General features: G+C 45.2%; 1 protein-coding gene across 1 annotated transcript in view; it reads right to left on the bottom strand.

Annotated features, from left to right (window-relative positions):
* The window catches only part of ROBO4 (roundabout guidance receptor 4), a 106,018-nt gene that overhangs the window by 35,087 nt on the left and 56,289 nt on the right, over nt 1–14,642 (bottom strand). Inside the window, exon 16 of the mRNA XM_060250928.1 lies at nt 9,217–9,361. Coding sequence (XP_060106911.1) covers nt 9,217–9,361 — 145 coding nt within the window. The remainder of the gene's footprint in view (nt 1–9,216; nt 9,362–14,642) is intronic.

A 14,642-nucleotide genomic window follows, 5' to 3' on the forward strand; every position in this document is an offset into this window, starting at 1 on the left:
AGCTTCAATTCCCGGCATCTCCAGTTAAGGATCAGGGAGTAGGTTATGTGAAAGTCGTCTACCTGAGACCCTGGAAAGCCACTGCCAGTCTGAGTAGACAATTCTGAACTGGTTGGCCCAGTGGTCTGATTCAGTATAAGGTAGCCTCACATGTCTGTATTAATATGAAGATATGATAGGATCCACACAAGAGCTCATTTCAACCCTTTTCTGTCTGCAGTGCCGAGGATTTCTGTATCAGCACATCAAGAGCAGATGAAGACTGGAAAAAGGGTGTCCCTCCACCCCCTCACTAGGCTCACATTGTGTCTACTGAAAAAGAACAATTTCAGCTGGACCAGGGGAAAGAATGCAGGTGCCATGGCCCATTAGTTTACTCTACCAATCTTCCTGGTGTTGTAGGGTTTCAGAAATTTAATTCAGTTTTATTGTTGCTCCCAGATTTTTTGTTTTGTTTATTGCTGCCCAATTGGAGGCATACCGCCTGCTAGAACACAAAGATGGCATTTTTAAAAATACTAAAAGGAAGGAATAAAGAATGACTCTCTGAAAGGAACACTACATGAAAGCTAACTCTGGGATGCAGTGGCTATAAGGTACAGAAAAACGGAAGGCATGCTATCTTTCCTAGAAGCTCAGTTTTTCCCTTCCAGAGCAAGAACACCTCCTCCAGCATGCCAGAGAAGTCACTGCATGGTGCAGTGAAATGAAACAGGAGTCCAGTGGCACCTTTAAGATGAACAACGTTATTCCAGCATATGCTTCTGTGAGTCAGATCTCACTTCATCCAATGTATAATGGTTAGAGGCCAGAACTGGAGAGATCCGAGTTCAAATTTCCATTCACTCTGAAAACTCATTGCATGACCTTGGCCATTCGTTCTCTCTCAGCCTAGTCCATCTTAGAGGATTATTGTAAGGGTAAAATAGAGGAAGTGATAACCATGTACATCCCATGAAGAAAGAGTATTGTAAAATAATTGGCAGAGACGGATGCTCTTTTCTTTCTATTTTCCTGAGGCATAGCAGCAATGCAAAAACCCTGTGAAATTCCAGTTGAAATGCCACTTGTTCCATTCCTCTCACATGGGTAGGCCTTGTTTGCTTCTGGCAGACTGTTTCAGAACTGTTTCACAGCAGCCGTGCCGGGCAGGGCAAAGCACCCAGGGCAAATTCCAGTTCAGCAGCTGCAGAGAAAGTGACCAGCAGAAAACTGCAGGAAAACATCATGCATATGTGCATACCCAGAGTCCCACATGCCCCGCAGAACAATGTTCAGTGCAACTGCCCGTGCTCAACTAATGCTCAAACCGGACTTGCTGTTGAAGAGTCCCCCCCCCCCTCCCGCCACTGGCACAGATTCAGCTTTCTAAGCAACTCCGGGCTGCGTCCAGCTCACGCCTCTGTCAGAACGTTTGAGTGATTTCAATAAATGAGCCGAGTCCATTTCCGGGCAGGAGCTCCAGCATCATTTAGGAAACCATTCTTCAGCCTCACTTCTGCTCAGGCGGTGACAGCAATCCCCATCCCTCCCCTTTCCAGTCTCGCATATAAATGGAGGCCGTCTGCCACCTGCATTTTTGGATCCACTTTCTACTGCTCTGACAATGTGTGAGACAGAAAGAGAAGCTGAAAAGGCGGGGGGGGGGAGTGCCAGCAGTTGTGAGACGCTCCCTGTTACTGTGGACAAACAAGGGGACTTTCACTGCACACCAGGCCTACACTGCACACCAGGAAGCAGGGATGCTTTGCTGCTCAAGACACTCAAATGGCTAGCACAGTGAGAAGGGAACCAGCGCACCACAGGGACTTAGTTTACTCTCAGCTACCAGTGGCACAGGAGTTGCCTGGCATCATCTACTCAGCCTGCACCATCACTGGCTCAATAAGAGCCAAAGGAGCTTGGCATAGAACCCAGCTGACACAGTTGCATGCCCGGGAGGAGAGGCATGTGCCTTGCTGTCAGAACTTGTATCTTTACTGCTGGTTCCCTATAATGTGACCAATGCTGTAATGTACTCTTACTGTGGCTTAGAGCTGCTTTGTTACTGAACCAAACTGACTCCATGTTGTAACCCTTGCTTGACCCAAAGTGCTTGAATAGTAATTAACCTTGCCCCACTGGTATCCAAAATATTTGGGGCTGTAGAATGAGTTATGTTATGTCTCTGCACATTCTCACACTGGGACCCTTTGAAGCCGAGCAGCATGGCCTTCGGAGTAGGGAGGCATCCTCTCTACTGATAGTGATGGTGAGAAGACAGATGTGCCTGTAACGGTGTGAATTGTGGCTTTGTGAGATGTTTGCTTTACGTGTATAAAATCGTGCTGGTGCTGGCTCTCGCCATCACTGTTATCTTGCCTTTTCCAGTGCTTAGTTCTCTTCAATAAAATCCTAACTTTGTAACCAAGTATGGGATCCGTTTGAAGTTCTTAAATTCTGACACTTGCTCAAGCTGATACAATACTTTGAACAAGGAACTAGGGCTGCCAGGTTCCTGCCTGCCTCTGTGCTGCTATGTCACTTCTAGGGAAAACCAGAAAGTGGCATAGTGCAGCTCTAGGAATCACTGGAAACTCTGTGGTATTATCATAGAGTTTTCAGTAATTCCTAGAATTTCCCTGCATCACTTCCAGGGGTTTCCCACACAGGACATTGTGGCCTGCCCATGACCTTGGCTCCAAACTTCCAGCAGGTTGCCAATCACAGACAGCCAACTCTAAGAAAAACCATGAGTCAATTCACATATAATGGCCAAACCATGGTATGATGGACTGCACATAAAAAATGTTCCCTCATGCAGCTATTTCAAAGAGCTGGGAGGTATAGTAATGCAAAGTTTGATCGACAGGCTACTGCACCCTGATTGGTCAGTGCCAGCTGAGGAAAACTTTAAGAGCAGCTTAGTGTTGAGGAAAAGGGTCTTTTTTTGGGGGGGGGGGGTCGGGGGGTGGAGTTGTTTGTCAAGTCAGCAACCAGATAGTTGGTGTGTCTGTCGCAGCGAATAAGACAAAGTCACTTTGAAAGTGTAGGGACACAACTCCTTGCCCTTACTGAATACTACCAACATCAGAGGAAACGTTCAAAATAGGAACTTTAATTTAAGCATCAGCCAGGCTGAAAACTATTTGTTAAGAACTGAGGATCAGGTTTGGCAGAAGAGATTGGTCAGTAGATTGAAACTGCCAGTCTAGCCAAATAGAAAAAGGAATATTGCTTCTAGGAAAGAGAATATTTCCTTCTCAGATATCCAGTGGGTTCAACTCTGAAAGGACCCCTGGCTTGTGTAAAAGAAAATGGTCTCAGACACCTCCCAAGTCAAAGGGAATTCTATAATCTCTAGGGTTGCCAAGTCCAATTCAAGAAATATCTGGGGACTTTGGGGGTGGAGCCAGGAGCAAGGGTGTGACAAGCATAACTGAACTCCAAAGGGAGTTCTGGCCATCACATTTAAAGGGACTGCACACCTTTTTAAATGCCTTCCTTCCATAGGAAATAATGAAGGATGGGGCACCTTCTTTTGGAGCTTATAGAATTGGACCCCCTGGTCCAATCTTTTTGAAACTTTGGGGGGTATTTTGGGGAGAGGCACTGGATGCTATACTATGAATGTGATGCCTCTATCTCAAAAAACAGCGCCCCTCCAGAACCCCAGATAACCATGGATCAATTCTCCATTATTTCCTATGGGAATAAGTCTCCATAGGGAATTACAGAGTTCCCAGCAGACATTGTCCCTCCCCCCGCTTTCTGATGGCCCTGAAGCGGGGGGAGGGCCTTCAAACCGGGGGATCCCCTGCCCCCACCTGGGGACTGGCAACCCTAATAATCTCACAGGGAGGGAGAAAGGCAAAGCAAGAAAGTACCAGCCTCCAGGAAATTTAGTTAAATGAATCTTTATGAAGACACATTTTGCTGCAAAGAAATCTCTAAGGCAAATCTCTCACAGTTAAGAACCAAGCATTTATGAAAATAAGCATCAACAAATATTCTGTAGCCTGTAAACAATTTTATAACCTGTAAATACAACAAAATTTACCTCAGTTTCCTCATCCCCTGCCTATCCCTAACCCAGCTGTGCCTGTTAAATAAAACTGTTATTTCAGATTGAACTTTACAACTCAAGTGCCATTTTCAATAAAGAGATTAACAAGAGGACTCCTGCTCATCCACAGCAAATATCTGAGCAAGGCAAAAGCCAAATAACTCCTCTGACAAAAAGGGACACCCAGAAATTTAAACATCTAACATATGCTACTGGGGGGGCCCTGCTCAGTCAGAATGGGGAGCAGCTTTTTAGCGTTTTTGGCCAGAAAATCTGCCTCACAGCACGGGCCCATCATATTTGGTGGGAGCTGCAAGGTTCGAGAGAAAAACCCACAATTAGTTGGCCTCACCGCGAGAACACAATAGTATAAAAACATGTTTCATTAATTTGTGAGGAATTAAAATTTCAGTCAGAAACGGCACCCCCTCAGAAAACTAAGAAGGCAGAGGGAGATGGGCAGGCAGAAGGAGCATCTTTTGAGGAAAATCCTAGTCAGGGATAGAGATAATGAGAATGCAGATAGAATTAGTGAAAATAGAAGCAGAGAAAGCCAAGAAAGAAATGTATAATATGAGAATGAAAGAATACAGTTAAGGGCTGAATTACCAATTCTTCAGAGAAGTGGGGAAATTACCTCATTGGAACTAAAGACATTTCCCCATTATCAAAAGGGACAAGGACTAGAGGCTTTTCTATTTAGTTTTGAGGGGGGAGGGTGCAGACAGGCAACAGCCTGTCACTCAAACTCTGTATTACAGTGAGGTGTTAACTCTTTATCTCTCAGCTCTCTGAAATAGATGCACTACGGAATCTGTTTTATGTGCAGTCAACCACACATGGATATATTGTTCATGCCTGAGTTTTGTGCTCATGCCCTTTCTCCATCAGTTGCATGAACCTGGATTTTCTCACTTCCTCTTTCCCAGCAGACTATAGTTTGCCATTACATGCAAACTATGGTTTGCAGAGAAAGTGAGGAAGGGAAGAGTGGTATGTTGCGTTCACCCCACATCAACCTCCTGATCCTTCAAGAGAATGCTTTGGAGGATTGGAAACATCTAAGCCAACTCAATGGGGAAAGAGCTATGGGAAGGATCCTCTCAACCCCCATGCCATGAAATACTTCAATTTCCCATTTCCACTTATTAAGCCTCTGTTAAAGAGACAAGTTCTTTTCCTCCAGGTAGTTGGCAACCCTAGATGTAGACTACAAAGTGGTGGCAAAGCATGCTCTCATGTCAGTGATGCAAGGCTCTCAGGGTGTGTACCATTTGAAACGGAGGACAAATCAATACAGAATCTGTTCTTGCTTTAGCACTGGCTTTAAGTAGTTCATTTATATGCTGTTTGCATTATACAGTCCTTTGCAAAAGTTCTGCATTCCTCCCCCCACTCCCGACAAACACATGTACTCCAGTGCTTTATACTCTGATGGCTATGCTGTTAGGAATCATTTAAACCTCCCCTAGAATCATTAATGTCTTGTTTGCTTCATTCCAAGTGCATTAGAATTAGCTGAAGGGCAATACGAAGCTGTATTATCTTTATGTTTCAGCAGGCAGGACTTTGGTTTTCAAGCGGCAGTTGGTTTAAAGCAACAAGTGTACATTTCACCGCAACTTTGATGTCTTGCTGCAAGTACCGGCAGTGTGCTTTATGGCAGCTTTACAGCAGTCTTGCAGCAATGGGAATCAGCGCAACTACTTTCAGCAGCTGCTAGTGTTGTTGAGGATCTCATCTAAAAAGTCCAGGAGGAGCTTATAGCACAGACTGTTTCGCTGTCTGAGTGCAGCAGTCTTAGGCTTCATTGACATGGCTGAGGATTTTCCATTTGGCATTCATTGCTGTTGCAAATGCAGAGGTATTTGTATAGGCAATGGAGTATCCGTGTGGGCATTTTCTGTGCACTCTCTTCCATTAGCTGCCATTTCCCCTGCATTTCCCCCCACCACACTACTAGAGGAGTTTTTAAGGCCTTCAAAAAAATGGTAATTGCTATAGTGATATAGTGCTATAGCAATTACAGTTTTTTTAAAGCCCTCTACAAGGCCTTCAGTGGCATGGCAATGAAAACAGTGGCCCCAAGGTGATGACAGATGGGAAATGATAGCAATGTGAGTAGGATTGTCAAAACTTTGCTCCTTCCCATCCAGATGGTGTGCGAAGAGGCTTCACCTGTGTGCTTTCCAAAAAGATCATAGCAAACCAGGTTCAAGAAAGAGCATAGGAAGGATCAGGAAAAACTGGAACATGAATCATTAGAGGATGATATGTGGATGCTCCAAAAAAACTGATTCCAGGTTGAATGCCAAAGCAGAGAAAAGTATCTATGTGGAATCAACCTCAATTTTGTTCTGGAATTTCCGGAAAGCTTTTTTTTAAATAAATAGTTTCCTGTTCAGGAAAAGAAAAAAAGTGTTCCCACAGCATGACAAGCAAGCTAGCAAATGACAGGTAAGGACACCAACCTCTTTAGCTTAATTCTGATCAGGCCTCAGATTTAGCAGGAGCTCACAGGAACACAGCTCCTGAACCTTTCTGAAGCCCCCCTCCTTCTCCTCCCCACCTATATTGTCCATTGAAAACCAGGTGCAGCTGCATAACAATCCCTGGATTAGGAGAGCAGCCAGCCAGCCATCAGGAGCTTTTCCATGCCCCCAACAGCCCTCAATAACCCCTGAAGAAGCCTGCACGACCCTTTCTCCACTTCTCTGGTGATCTTGGGTGGCAGGTGGCTTGCTGGACTTTTGATTGGGGGGAGCAGGAGAGCCCCAGGAGAGTGAGGCCTGCTTGGGCTGGCTGGATCTCTAGCCAGCCCAAGCAGGACTTGTTCACCCAGGGCTCTCCTTTCTTGCATTGGGTTGCTTTGGGCTGGTGGGGGAGTGGTATATGCTAATGAGCTCCACCACCTATTTTTCTAAAAAATGACCCCTGATTCTGCTGCAAAAAAGAAATGCAGAAACAGAGGGCTTCTCCATCCATTCACCCATCCCTTAAACATGGTCAGCATTACCATGAAGGGTCACGAACACTGTGGTCCTCCCATCCCTAGAGGGTGCAGCATCCAACTTCAGAACAAGACTGGCGGCGTCAACAACACAAGGGCATCGGGAAACAAATGGCCTCTTTCCCTTACCAGCCAACCCTGCCCCAATCTGTTCTGCAACAAAATGTATTTTCAATAGAGCAGCCAATTATTGTGTAATTGCCCATAAATTTAGAATGACACCGAAATTATTTCATGCACAGATCCAAGGACACCGTTTTCCCTCTTCATAAATGTGGGATTCGTGAGGGCAGCAAAAAGGATGGAGTCAGCTGATATTTCACTAATGGATTGATTTATTTTCCTGGAATGATAATTGTCCATTTACTTAAAGAGCTGGGCACTTGTGCGGAGGCCTGCCCTATTAAGCGAGAAATCTCCCTTCGAGCAAGACACAGATTCTTAGTATGATTTGTGGCTTTTTAAGTGCAAAGTAGGTAGAAGGTAGAGTTGAAATTCTCCCCCCCCCCCCCCAGGACAATCCATCATACCACTCCTGTAGACAGTAGGAAACACATGTAGATTTCCCTTCTGGGTGCTGGAGGGGACTGCGGGCAATTTAATTTATTCTAAGCACCTGGCTTGATTGGAAGATGAGTCAGCATGGAGGGAGAACAGCTACAGCTGCAGCACTTGGCCCAGCTAAAGGTGTGCAGAAGCAGGAAGGAATCCTGGAACGTGGCAAAAGCCTACCTGGCCCCAGAACCACAGGTGAGGTGTGGTTCATTCATACTTCTAGGTCAGATAACAAGCACTGCACACTATTCAGAGCCAGTGTGCTGCAGTCAGGAATACATTTGGTCAGAATTAGGAAGAGAAAGTATTAAAAACAGAGTGTTGAGACAACCCAAACTGTGCACTAAGAAAAACCATGATAGTTGTACAACGCCCTGACCTGGATAACCCAGGCTAGCCCAGTCTCATCAGATCTCAGAAGCTAAGCAGGGTTACCCTGGCTAGTATTTGGATGGGAGACCACCAAGGAATACCAGGGTCATAACATGGAGGCAGGCAATAGCAAACCACCTCTGAATGTCTCTTGCCTTGAAAACCATTCAGGGTCACCATAAGTCAGCTGTGACTTGCCAGTACTTTCCACAACTACGAAGCTGAACAACATGAGCATATATGGATTTATTTTTTCATAAAAACCTAAGAATCAGACCATAGGTCCAGCTTTCTGTTTCCAACAGCAGCCAGGCAGATGCTTCCTGGCAGCCCATGTTCCAAACCTGGAGATAAGTTTGCCAACCTCCAGGTGGCACCTGGAGATCTCCCACTATTACAATTTATCTTCAGGCAATAGAGATCTGTTAATCTGCAGAAAACAGCTGCTTTGGAGGTTGGATTCTATGGCAGTATACTGAGGTCTCTTCCCTCCCCAAACCCACCCTTCTCAAGGCCCCACCTCCCAAATCTCCAGGTATTTCCCAACCAACAGCTGGCAACCCTACCTGGAGGGACCACCCAGCATTTATGACAGCAAAGGAGCAATACTTTCCTGTTTACACAGTGCAGGTCAACAGAGCTGTTTCAGGTAGCCAGAGGCCTATTGGGATCTGGCCTGCAAGAGGAGGTAGATTCCTCCCCATTTTATTCTCACAACAACCCTGTGAGGTAGGTTAAACTGAGACTCTGCACCTGGCCCAAGGTCATCGAGCAAGCTTTCATGGCAGAGTGGGGATTCGAACCTAGGTCTCCAAGATTCTACTCCAACACAGCTAACCTCTATCCCACACTGGTCCATAAGCCGAAGCAGACTGGTTCATGAAAACATTTCACAGAGTGCTGTTTGGTTTTGCAGCTTCAGTTCAAGGAGCTGAAAACCTACACCTACTGATATTTTCTCCTCTACTTTATGCAACTATTTTAGGGACCCATTCAAGTCAAACCTGTTTGTCATCCGCAAACAAGAAGACGGCATGCAGGAAGGGTTCAAAGCGTGTACAAAAGGCGAACAGCTGATGGCATCGAGACATACAAATGGGAAAAAAAGAGATTGAGGCATTTCTTGTGTAAGCAGCTTAGATCCTCCAGTGCTTATACTCTGAATATACAGTAGGAGGAGGATCAAAAGAGGCCTTTAGAAGATAAACTACAAAGGCTACAGAGCCCCACTTACGCTTGCTGGGTGCTGTCATCTTGGGAAACTTGAAAGCCTGGAGGGACCGGAGGAGGTGGAGGCAACAGATCAGCAATATTATGCGAGGCACTGCCCTGCGAGAACTTTGGGGAGCTGTATGATTTCAGCACCTTTTTTGTTTCCCCTATGGGGAAAAAAACAAGGAAAATAAATGGTCATTCAATCCCAGCCCAAAGTTTTGGAAATGCCCACACCCCCAAAACAGTTATCAGAGTCACCCAAATGAGTTGGAACCAACCTATCCATCTGCACTCCCAAACAACCAAACCCACTGGCCCATTCAACAGTCATGCAACCAAACAATTCAGAAGACCAGTAATCTGTATTAATAGTCAGAGCCACACGAATTGAGAGGCTGGATAAATTGATGTTGTCTCTGGAGGGTGGTTAGTTTGGGGCCCCACTGTGGGGAGAGAAGAGAGATCTATTCTGTTCTGCCCTCTGTAGTTTTGCCAGTCAAAACCACATACACACACACTGGAATATTATTAGCATGCAGAGGTGGAATTCTAGCAGGAGCTCCTTTACATATTAGGCCACACACCCCTGATGTAGCCAATCCTCCAAGAGCTTACAAAAAAGGGCCCTGTAAGCTTTTGGAGGATTGGCTACATGAGATGTGGCCTAATATGCAAAGGAGCTCCTGCTAGAATCCCACACCTGTTAGCATGGAAGGGGAAAAGACAAACACCCTCCCTTTGCAATTCTGTTTTAAAATGCTAGAAAGATCTCATCACAGATCTTGCAGAGAGATATTCTGCATTCTCATTTTCCTTCCTTGTAAATCCCTGTTTCTTTGGGGGAGGGGGTTCTTTTTCTGCACATGTTTTGCTTCCTCTAGTGGTCCATTTGATATTACACTGCTTTATGTCTGGCATTTTAAAAAACAGTTAAAATCATCAGGTAGATATGCCAGACATAAATAAGCATAACATTGAATCAACCACTACAGGAAGCAAAACATACGCAGAATAAATCATCCCCAAATAAACAGAAACTTACAAGTGAGGAAAATTAGAATGCAGAAAGGCCCAATGTTTCACCTGGTTTGGCCCTGAGGATATTTAATGTGAAAGATTTCTATGATGCAAAAGACATTACAGATCATGTGTTAGAAAGTGCTATCAAGTCACTCCCAACTTATAGCAACTCTGTAGGGTTTTCAAAGCAAAACACAAAGAGAGGTGGTTTGCTATTGATTGCCTCTGCGTACCAACCCTGGACTTCCATGATGGTCTCTCATTAGGGTTGCCAAGTCCAATTCACGAAATATCTGGTGACTTTGGGGTTGGAGCCAGGAGACTTTGGGGGTGGAGCCAAGATCAAGGCTGTGACAAGCATAATTGAACTCCAAAGGGAGTTCTGGCCATCACATTTAAAGGGCGGCACACCTTTTCAATTCCTTCCTTCCATAGGAAATGATAGGGGCACCTTCTTTTGAGGCTCATAGAATTGGACCCCCTGGTCCAATCTTTTTGAAACTTGGGGGGTATTTTGGGGAGAGGCACTAGATGCTATTCTGAAAATGTGGTGCCTCTATCCCCAAAAACAGCCCCGCCCCAGATACCCGCAGATCAATTCTCCATGATTTTCTATGGGAATAAATCTCCATAGGGAATAACAGAGTTCCCAGCAGATATTTCCCTCCCCTCCCCCCGCTTTCTCATGACCCTGAAGTGGGGGGAGGGCCTCCAAACCGGGGGATCCCCTGCCCCCACCTGGGGATTGGCAACCCTATCTCTCATCCAGTATTAAGCAAGGATGACCATGCTCAAGCCTCATTTTGGGCAGGAGCTCACAGGAACAGCGCTCCAAAGCCTCTACATTTTATTGTGTTCTTTCTTTCTTTCTTTCTTTCTTTCTTTCTTTCTTTCTTTCTTTCTTTCTTTCTTTCTTTCTTTCTTTCTTTCTTTCTTTCTTTCTTTCTTTCTTTCTTCCCCCCCCCCACCCATCCACACACAAAAAATACTTGCTTCCGGGCTCCAGTGTTCAAACCCCCTGTTAGAATTTTGCTGAATTCTAAGATTTTGACAAACTTTCTAATATTTCCCCCACCAAATATGGGGAAATAACCAAAACATATAAAGCAGACCAGTGGAAATCTTCATCATGCCAGTGTGGCCACACAGGAGAAAGTAATTTTAAAAGTATGGTGAGAGTAAGGTTTTATGAATTATGACATACCGTAATTCAAGAAGCATTTTAAGGTAGATGCTGAGCTGATATAGTTTAGTACACCTTCTAGTAATGTCAGGGGTGTGTGGCTTATGCAAATGAGTCATGCAAATGCGCTAATGAGCTTTGGCACCTCTTTTTCTATGAAATGACCCTGACCATCCTTAACTTCCAAGTTCTGACAGAAGAAGAAGAAGCATCTCTGCTTCTCCCCCACAATTTTGTCAAAGGGGCTTTTGAGAAGGTGCCTGCAGGCTGCAGCGGGAGCACTGGGACTCTGAGATAATTTGCAAGGGGCCCCCCGAGATTTCGACTGTCTAGGGGCCTCCACAGGGTTTAATCTGGCACTGATTATCCACCACATTTCTATCTCATCGTTCTTCCAATATGGCACTCAAGGTGATATATCCAGGGCCCCCAGGTGATGTCCTATCCAAACACTCACCAGAGACAGATATGCTTAGCTTCAGCAAGGTGGCTGCATCAAGGCCTTCAGACCATATCTTTGATCATCTTGCTGCTTTGGGTAAGTGGTGCCCAATGGAGGAACATATACCTAACCTCTCTGCCTCTCCCCTTATGTGCCCCAGAGAGCCTTGTGCTCTGCCTAGCAAGATCTGCGGGTTGTCCCCAGCCCAAGGGACAGCCATTTAGCCTTAACCAGAGCCAGGGCTTTTTCTGCCCTGGCCTCAGCCTGGTGGAACATGCTCCCGAGATCAGGGCCCCATAAGACTTATTACTCTTCCACAGAGCTTGTAAAATTGAGCTGTTCCACCAGGCCTTTGGCTGAGGCAGCAGGCTGCTGGAGCTCACCACCATTACACAGCACAAATTAAGAAGATCTGAGAGATGTAGTGGCACCAGTTTAGAAACTATACACATTTATAAATAGTGCAGCCTGTTTTAAATGATGTTGTTTTAAACTTTCATTATTCCATGTTTATATTTGATGTATTTTAGAATCTACTCGGTAATCCGCCCTGAGTCTCCTTGCGGAGAGGGCAGAATATAAATTTTTAAAAATTAATAAATGAAATCTACCTCACATAGTTTTTGTGAGGGTAAAATGGAGGGGGGGAAACTATGAATTCCCAGATTTCATTTTTTTTTAAAGTAAGCCTCTAGCTCCTTTTGTTGTGGAGACACGCCTTTACTTTTATATGTCCAAGATTTACTTTTTACTCTTATATACCAGATTTACTCTTTTATAAGTCCCAGAATTCCCAGATTTCATTTTTTAAAAAGTAAACCTCTAGCTCCTCTTGTTGTGGAGACAAACCTTTACTCTTATATGTCCTCAATAAAAGTTTATTTAAAAAAGGAAAGCTGGAAATTCAGAAAATGTGACACACAAATGGTTATATCACTACAACAATGTAATGATATTCACTTGCCATTTAGAAAAAGGGGAAGAAAAAGCCATGGTGTGGGGTCAGGGCAGAGAAAATGGCTGCCATGTGGGTAGCACTGAGAAAATCCTAACTTTCCCACCTACCCCACAGCAATGCAGTCTGGGCAAGTCCAGAGAAAACCTGGGTAAACCTCAAAAGGTGCATGAATGAACCACAATGCTATAGGGAAGCGGGGGAGGGGGGACCCTGCTTCACAACAGCATAAAGTCCATGGCAAATAACTAAATCTAATCTGGCCTGCCAGACTGTTGCCCGGGTTTAGCGAGGGAGACCTTGGTCTGTAAGTAATTCAGACCTATCAGGTTATTTGTACACTGGAACCAATGTTGCCCTTGGCAGAGAGCCAGTTTGGTGTAGTGGTTAAGTGTGGGGACTTGTATCTGGGAGAACCAGGTTTGATTCCCCACTCCTCCACTTGAACCTGCCAGAATGGCCTTGGGTCAGCCATAGCTCTCATAGTGCTTGTCCTTGAAAGGGCAGCATCTGGGAGAGCCCTCTCAGCACCACCCACCTCACAGGGTGTCTCTTGTGGGGGAGGAAGTTAAAGGAGATTGTGAGCCACTCTGAGACTCAGAGTGGAGGGTGGAATATAAATCCAATGTCGTCTTCTTCTTCTTCTCTTCCTCCTCCTCCCCACCCCTGATTCTACATAAGTTTGCAATCAGCATAACAGTGCCTTGAGAGGCCTCAAAAGATCCAATGTGAAAAAGGTAAACAGTAGTCACAAAGCTCTCCCTGGCAGAAGCCGGGCTGTCAGGGGCAGTGCATCATTGACCTAATGTGTAAGGAACCAGGAATAATGTTCTCCTTGAGAGTTTTATTAGGTAACATTCCCCCAACCCAGGCAATATGACAGCCAGATCCAATTCAGATTAGGAAAACTTAATGTGTCCGGGGAAGGTGGGGGAGAGCAGGAGAAGCATTAGCTGCTGACAGAATCTCTATGAAAAAATTGATCAGGCACTTCACTTTCTCAGACAGCAGGGATGCAGAAAGGAGATTACAGCCATAATGTTCCCCAGCATCTCTCACAACGAATAGGGGCCATCCCCTCAAACTGAGATGCTGCCAGCAGGTCACAGCATCACTGAAAGGGAGCAAGCCAGCACATGTACCTGTGTGTGGATAGATTTTATTTACAGCAAAAGTCAACATCTTAAACAAAAGGGATAACTATTCATAGCCATAAGAACTATCTGTAAAACATGATAAAAGTATTATAACATTATTAAAATTGAAAAATATACAGAAATGGCCATTAAAACAAACATACTCCGGCATTTTAGGCTACTAGTGATTTTCTCGTCCTAAAGGCAAACCAACAAAATTTAGCTATTTTAAGTGTAACTGCAGGATATTTGTCCGTTTACCCATGTGTGTGTGAACTATTCTAATTAACATGGGGGTATAGTCTACATAGCATTGGTCATGTCACTGTTTAATCCTCAGTATTTTGAAGGGAGGGGGTCATATACAGCCCCTTCGACATTTTTCTTACCCCTGTTCCAAGAACTAATCAATCAGCCCTTGTCTCCTCCAACTCCTCCCAGTCCTTGTCTTGCTCAAATTAATTCTGCATTTTCAATAGTCCCTAGCACATGGATGGTACCAAAAATGCCAAAGTAGAGGAAGAGGCGGAGTCAGTGGCGTCACTGGGGTGGGTTGCACCCTGGGGCCAAGTGCGTGGGTTGCACCCTGGGGCCAAGTCGGTTGCACCCTGGGGCCAAGTGTGCCGGACTCGGAGGGAAGAGCAGCAGTCCTCGTGCGCTGCCCAGAGGTGCTAAATCCCTCGCGTTCGAACAAAGGAAGCCTCCGCCT

This window comes from Heteronotia binoei, chromosome 12 (genome assembly GCF_032191835.1).
Source record: "Heteronotia binoei isolate CCM8104 ecotype False Entrance Well chromosome 12, APGP_CSIRO_Hbin_v1, whole genome shotgun sequence".
Classification (NCBI taxonomy): Eukaryota; Metazoa; Chordata; class Lepidosauria; order Squamata; family Gekkonidae; genus Heteronotia; species Heteronotia binoei.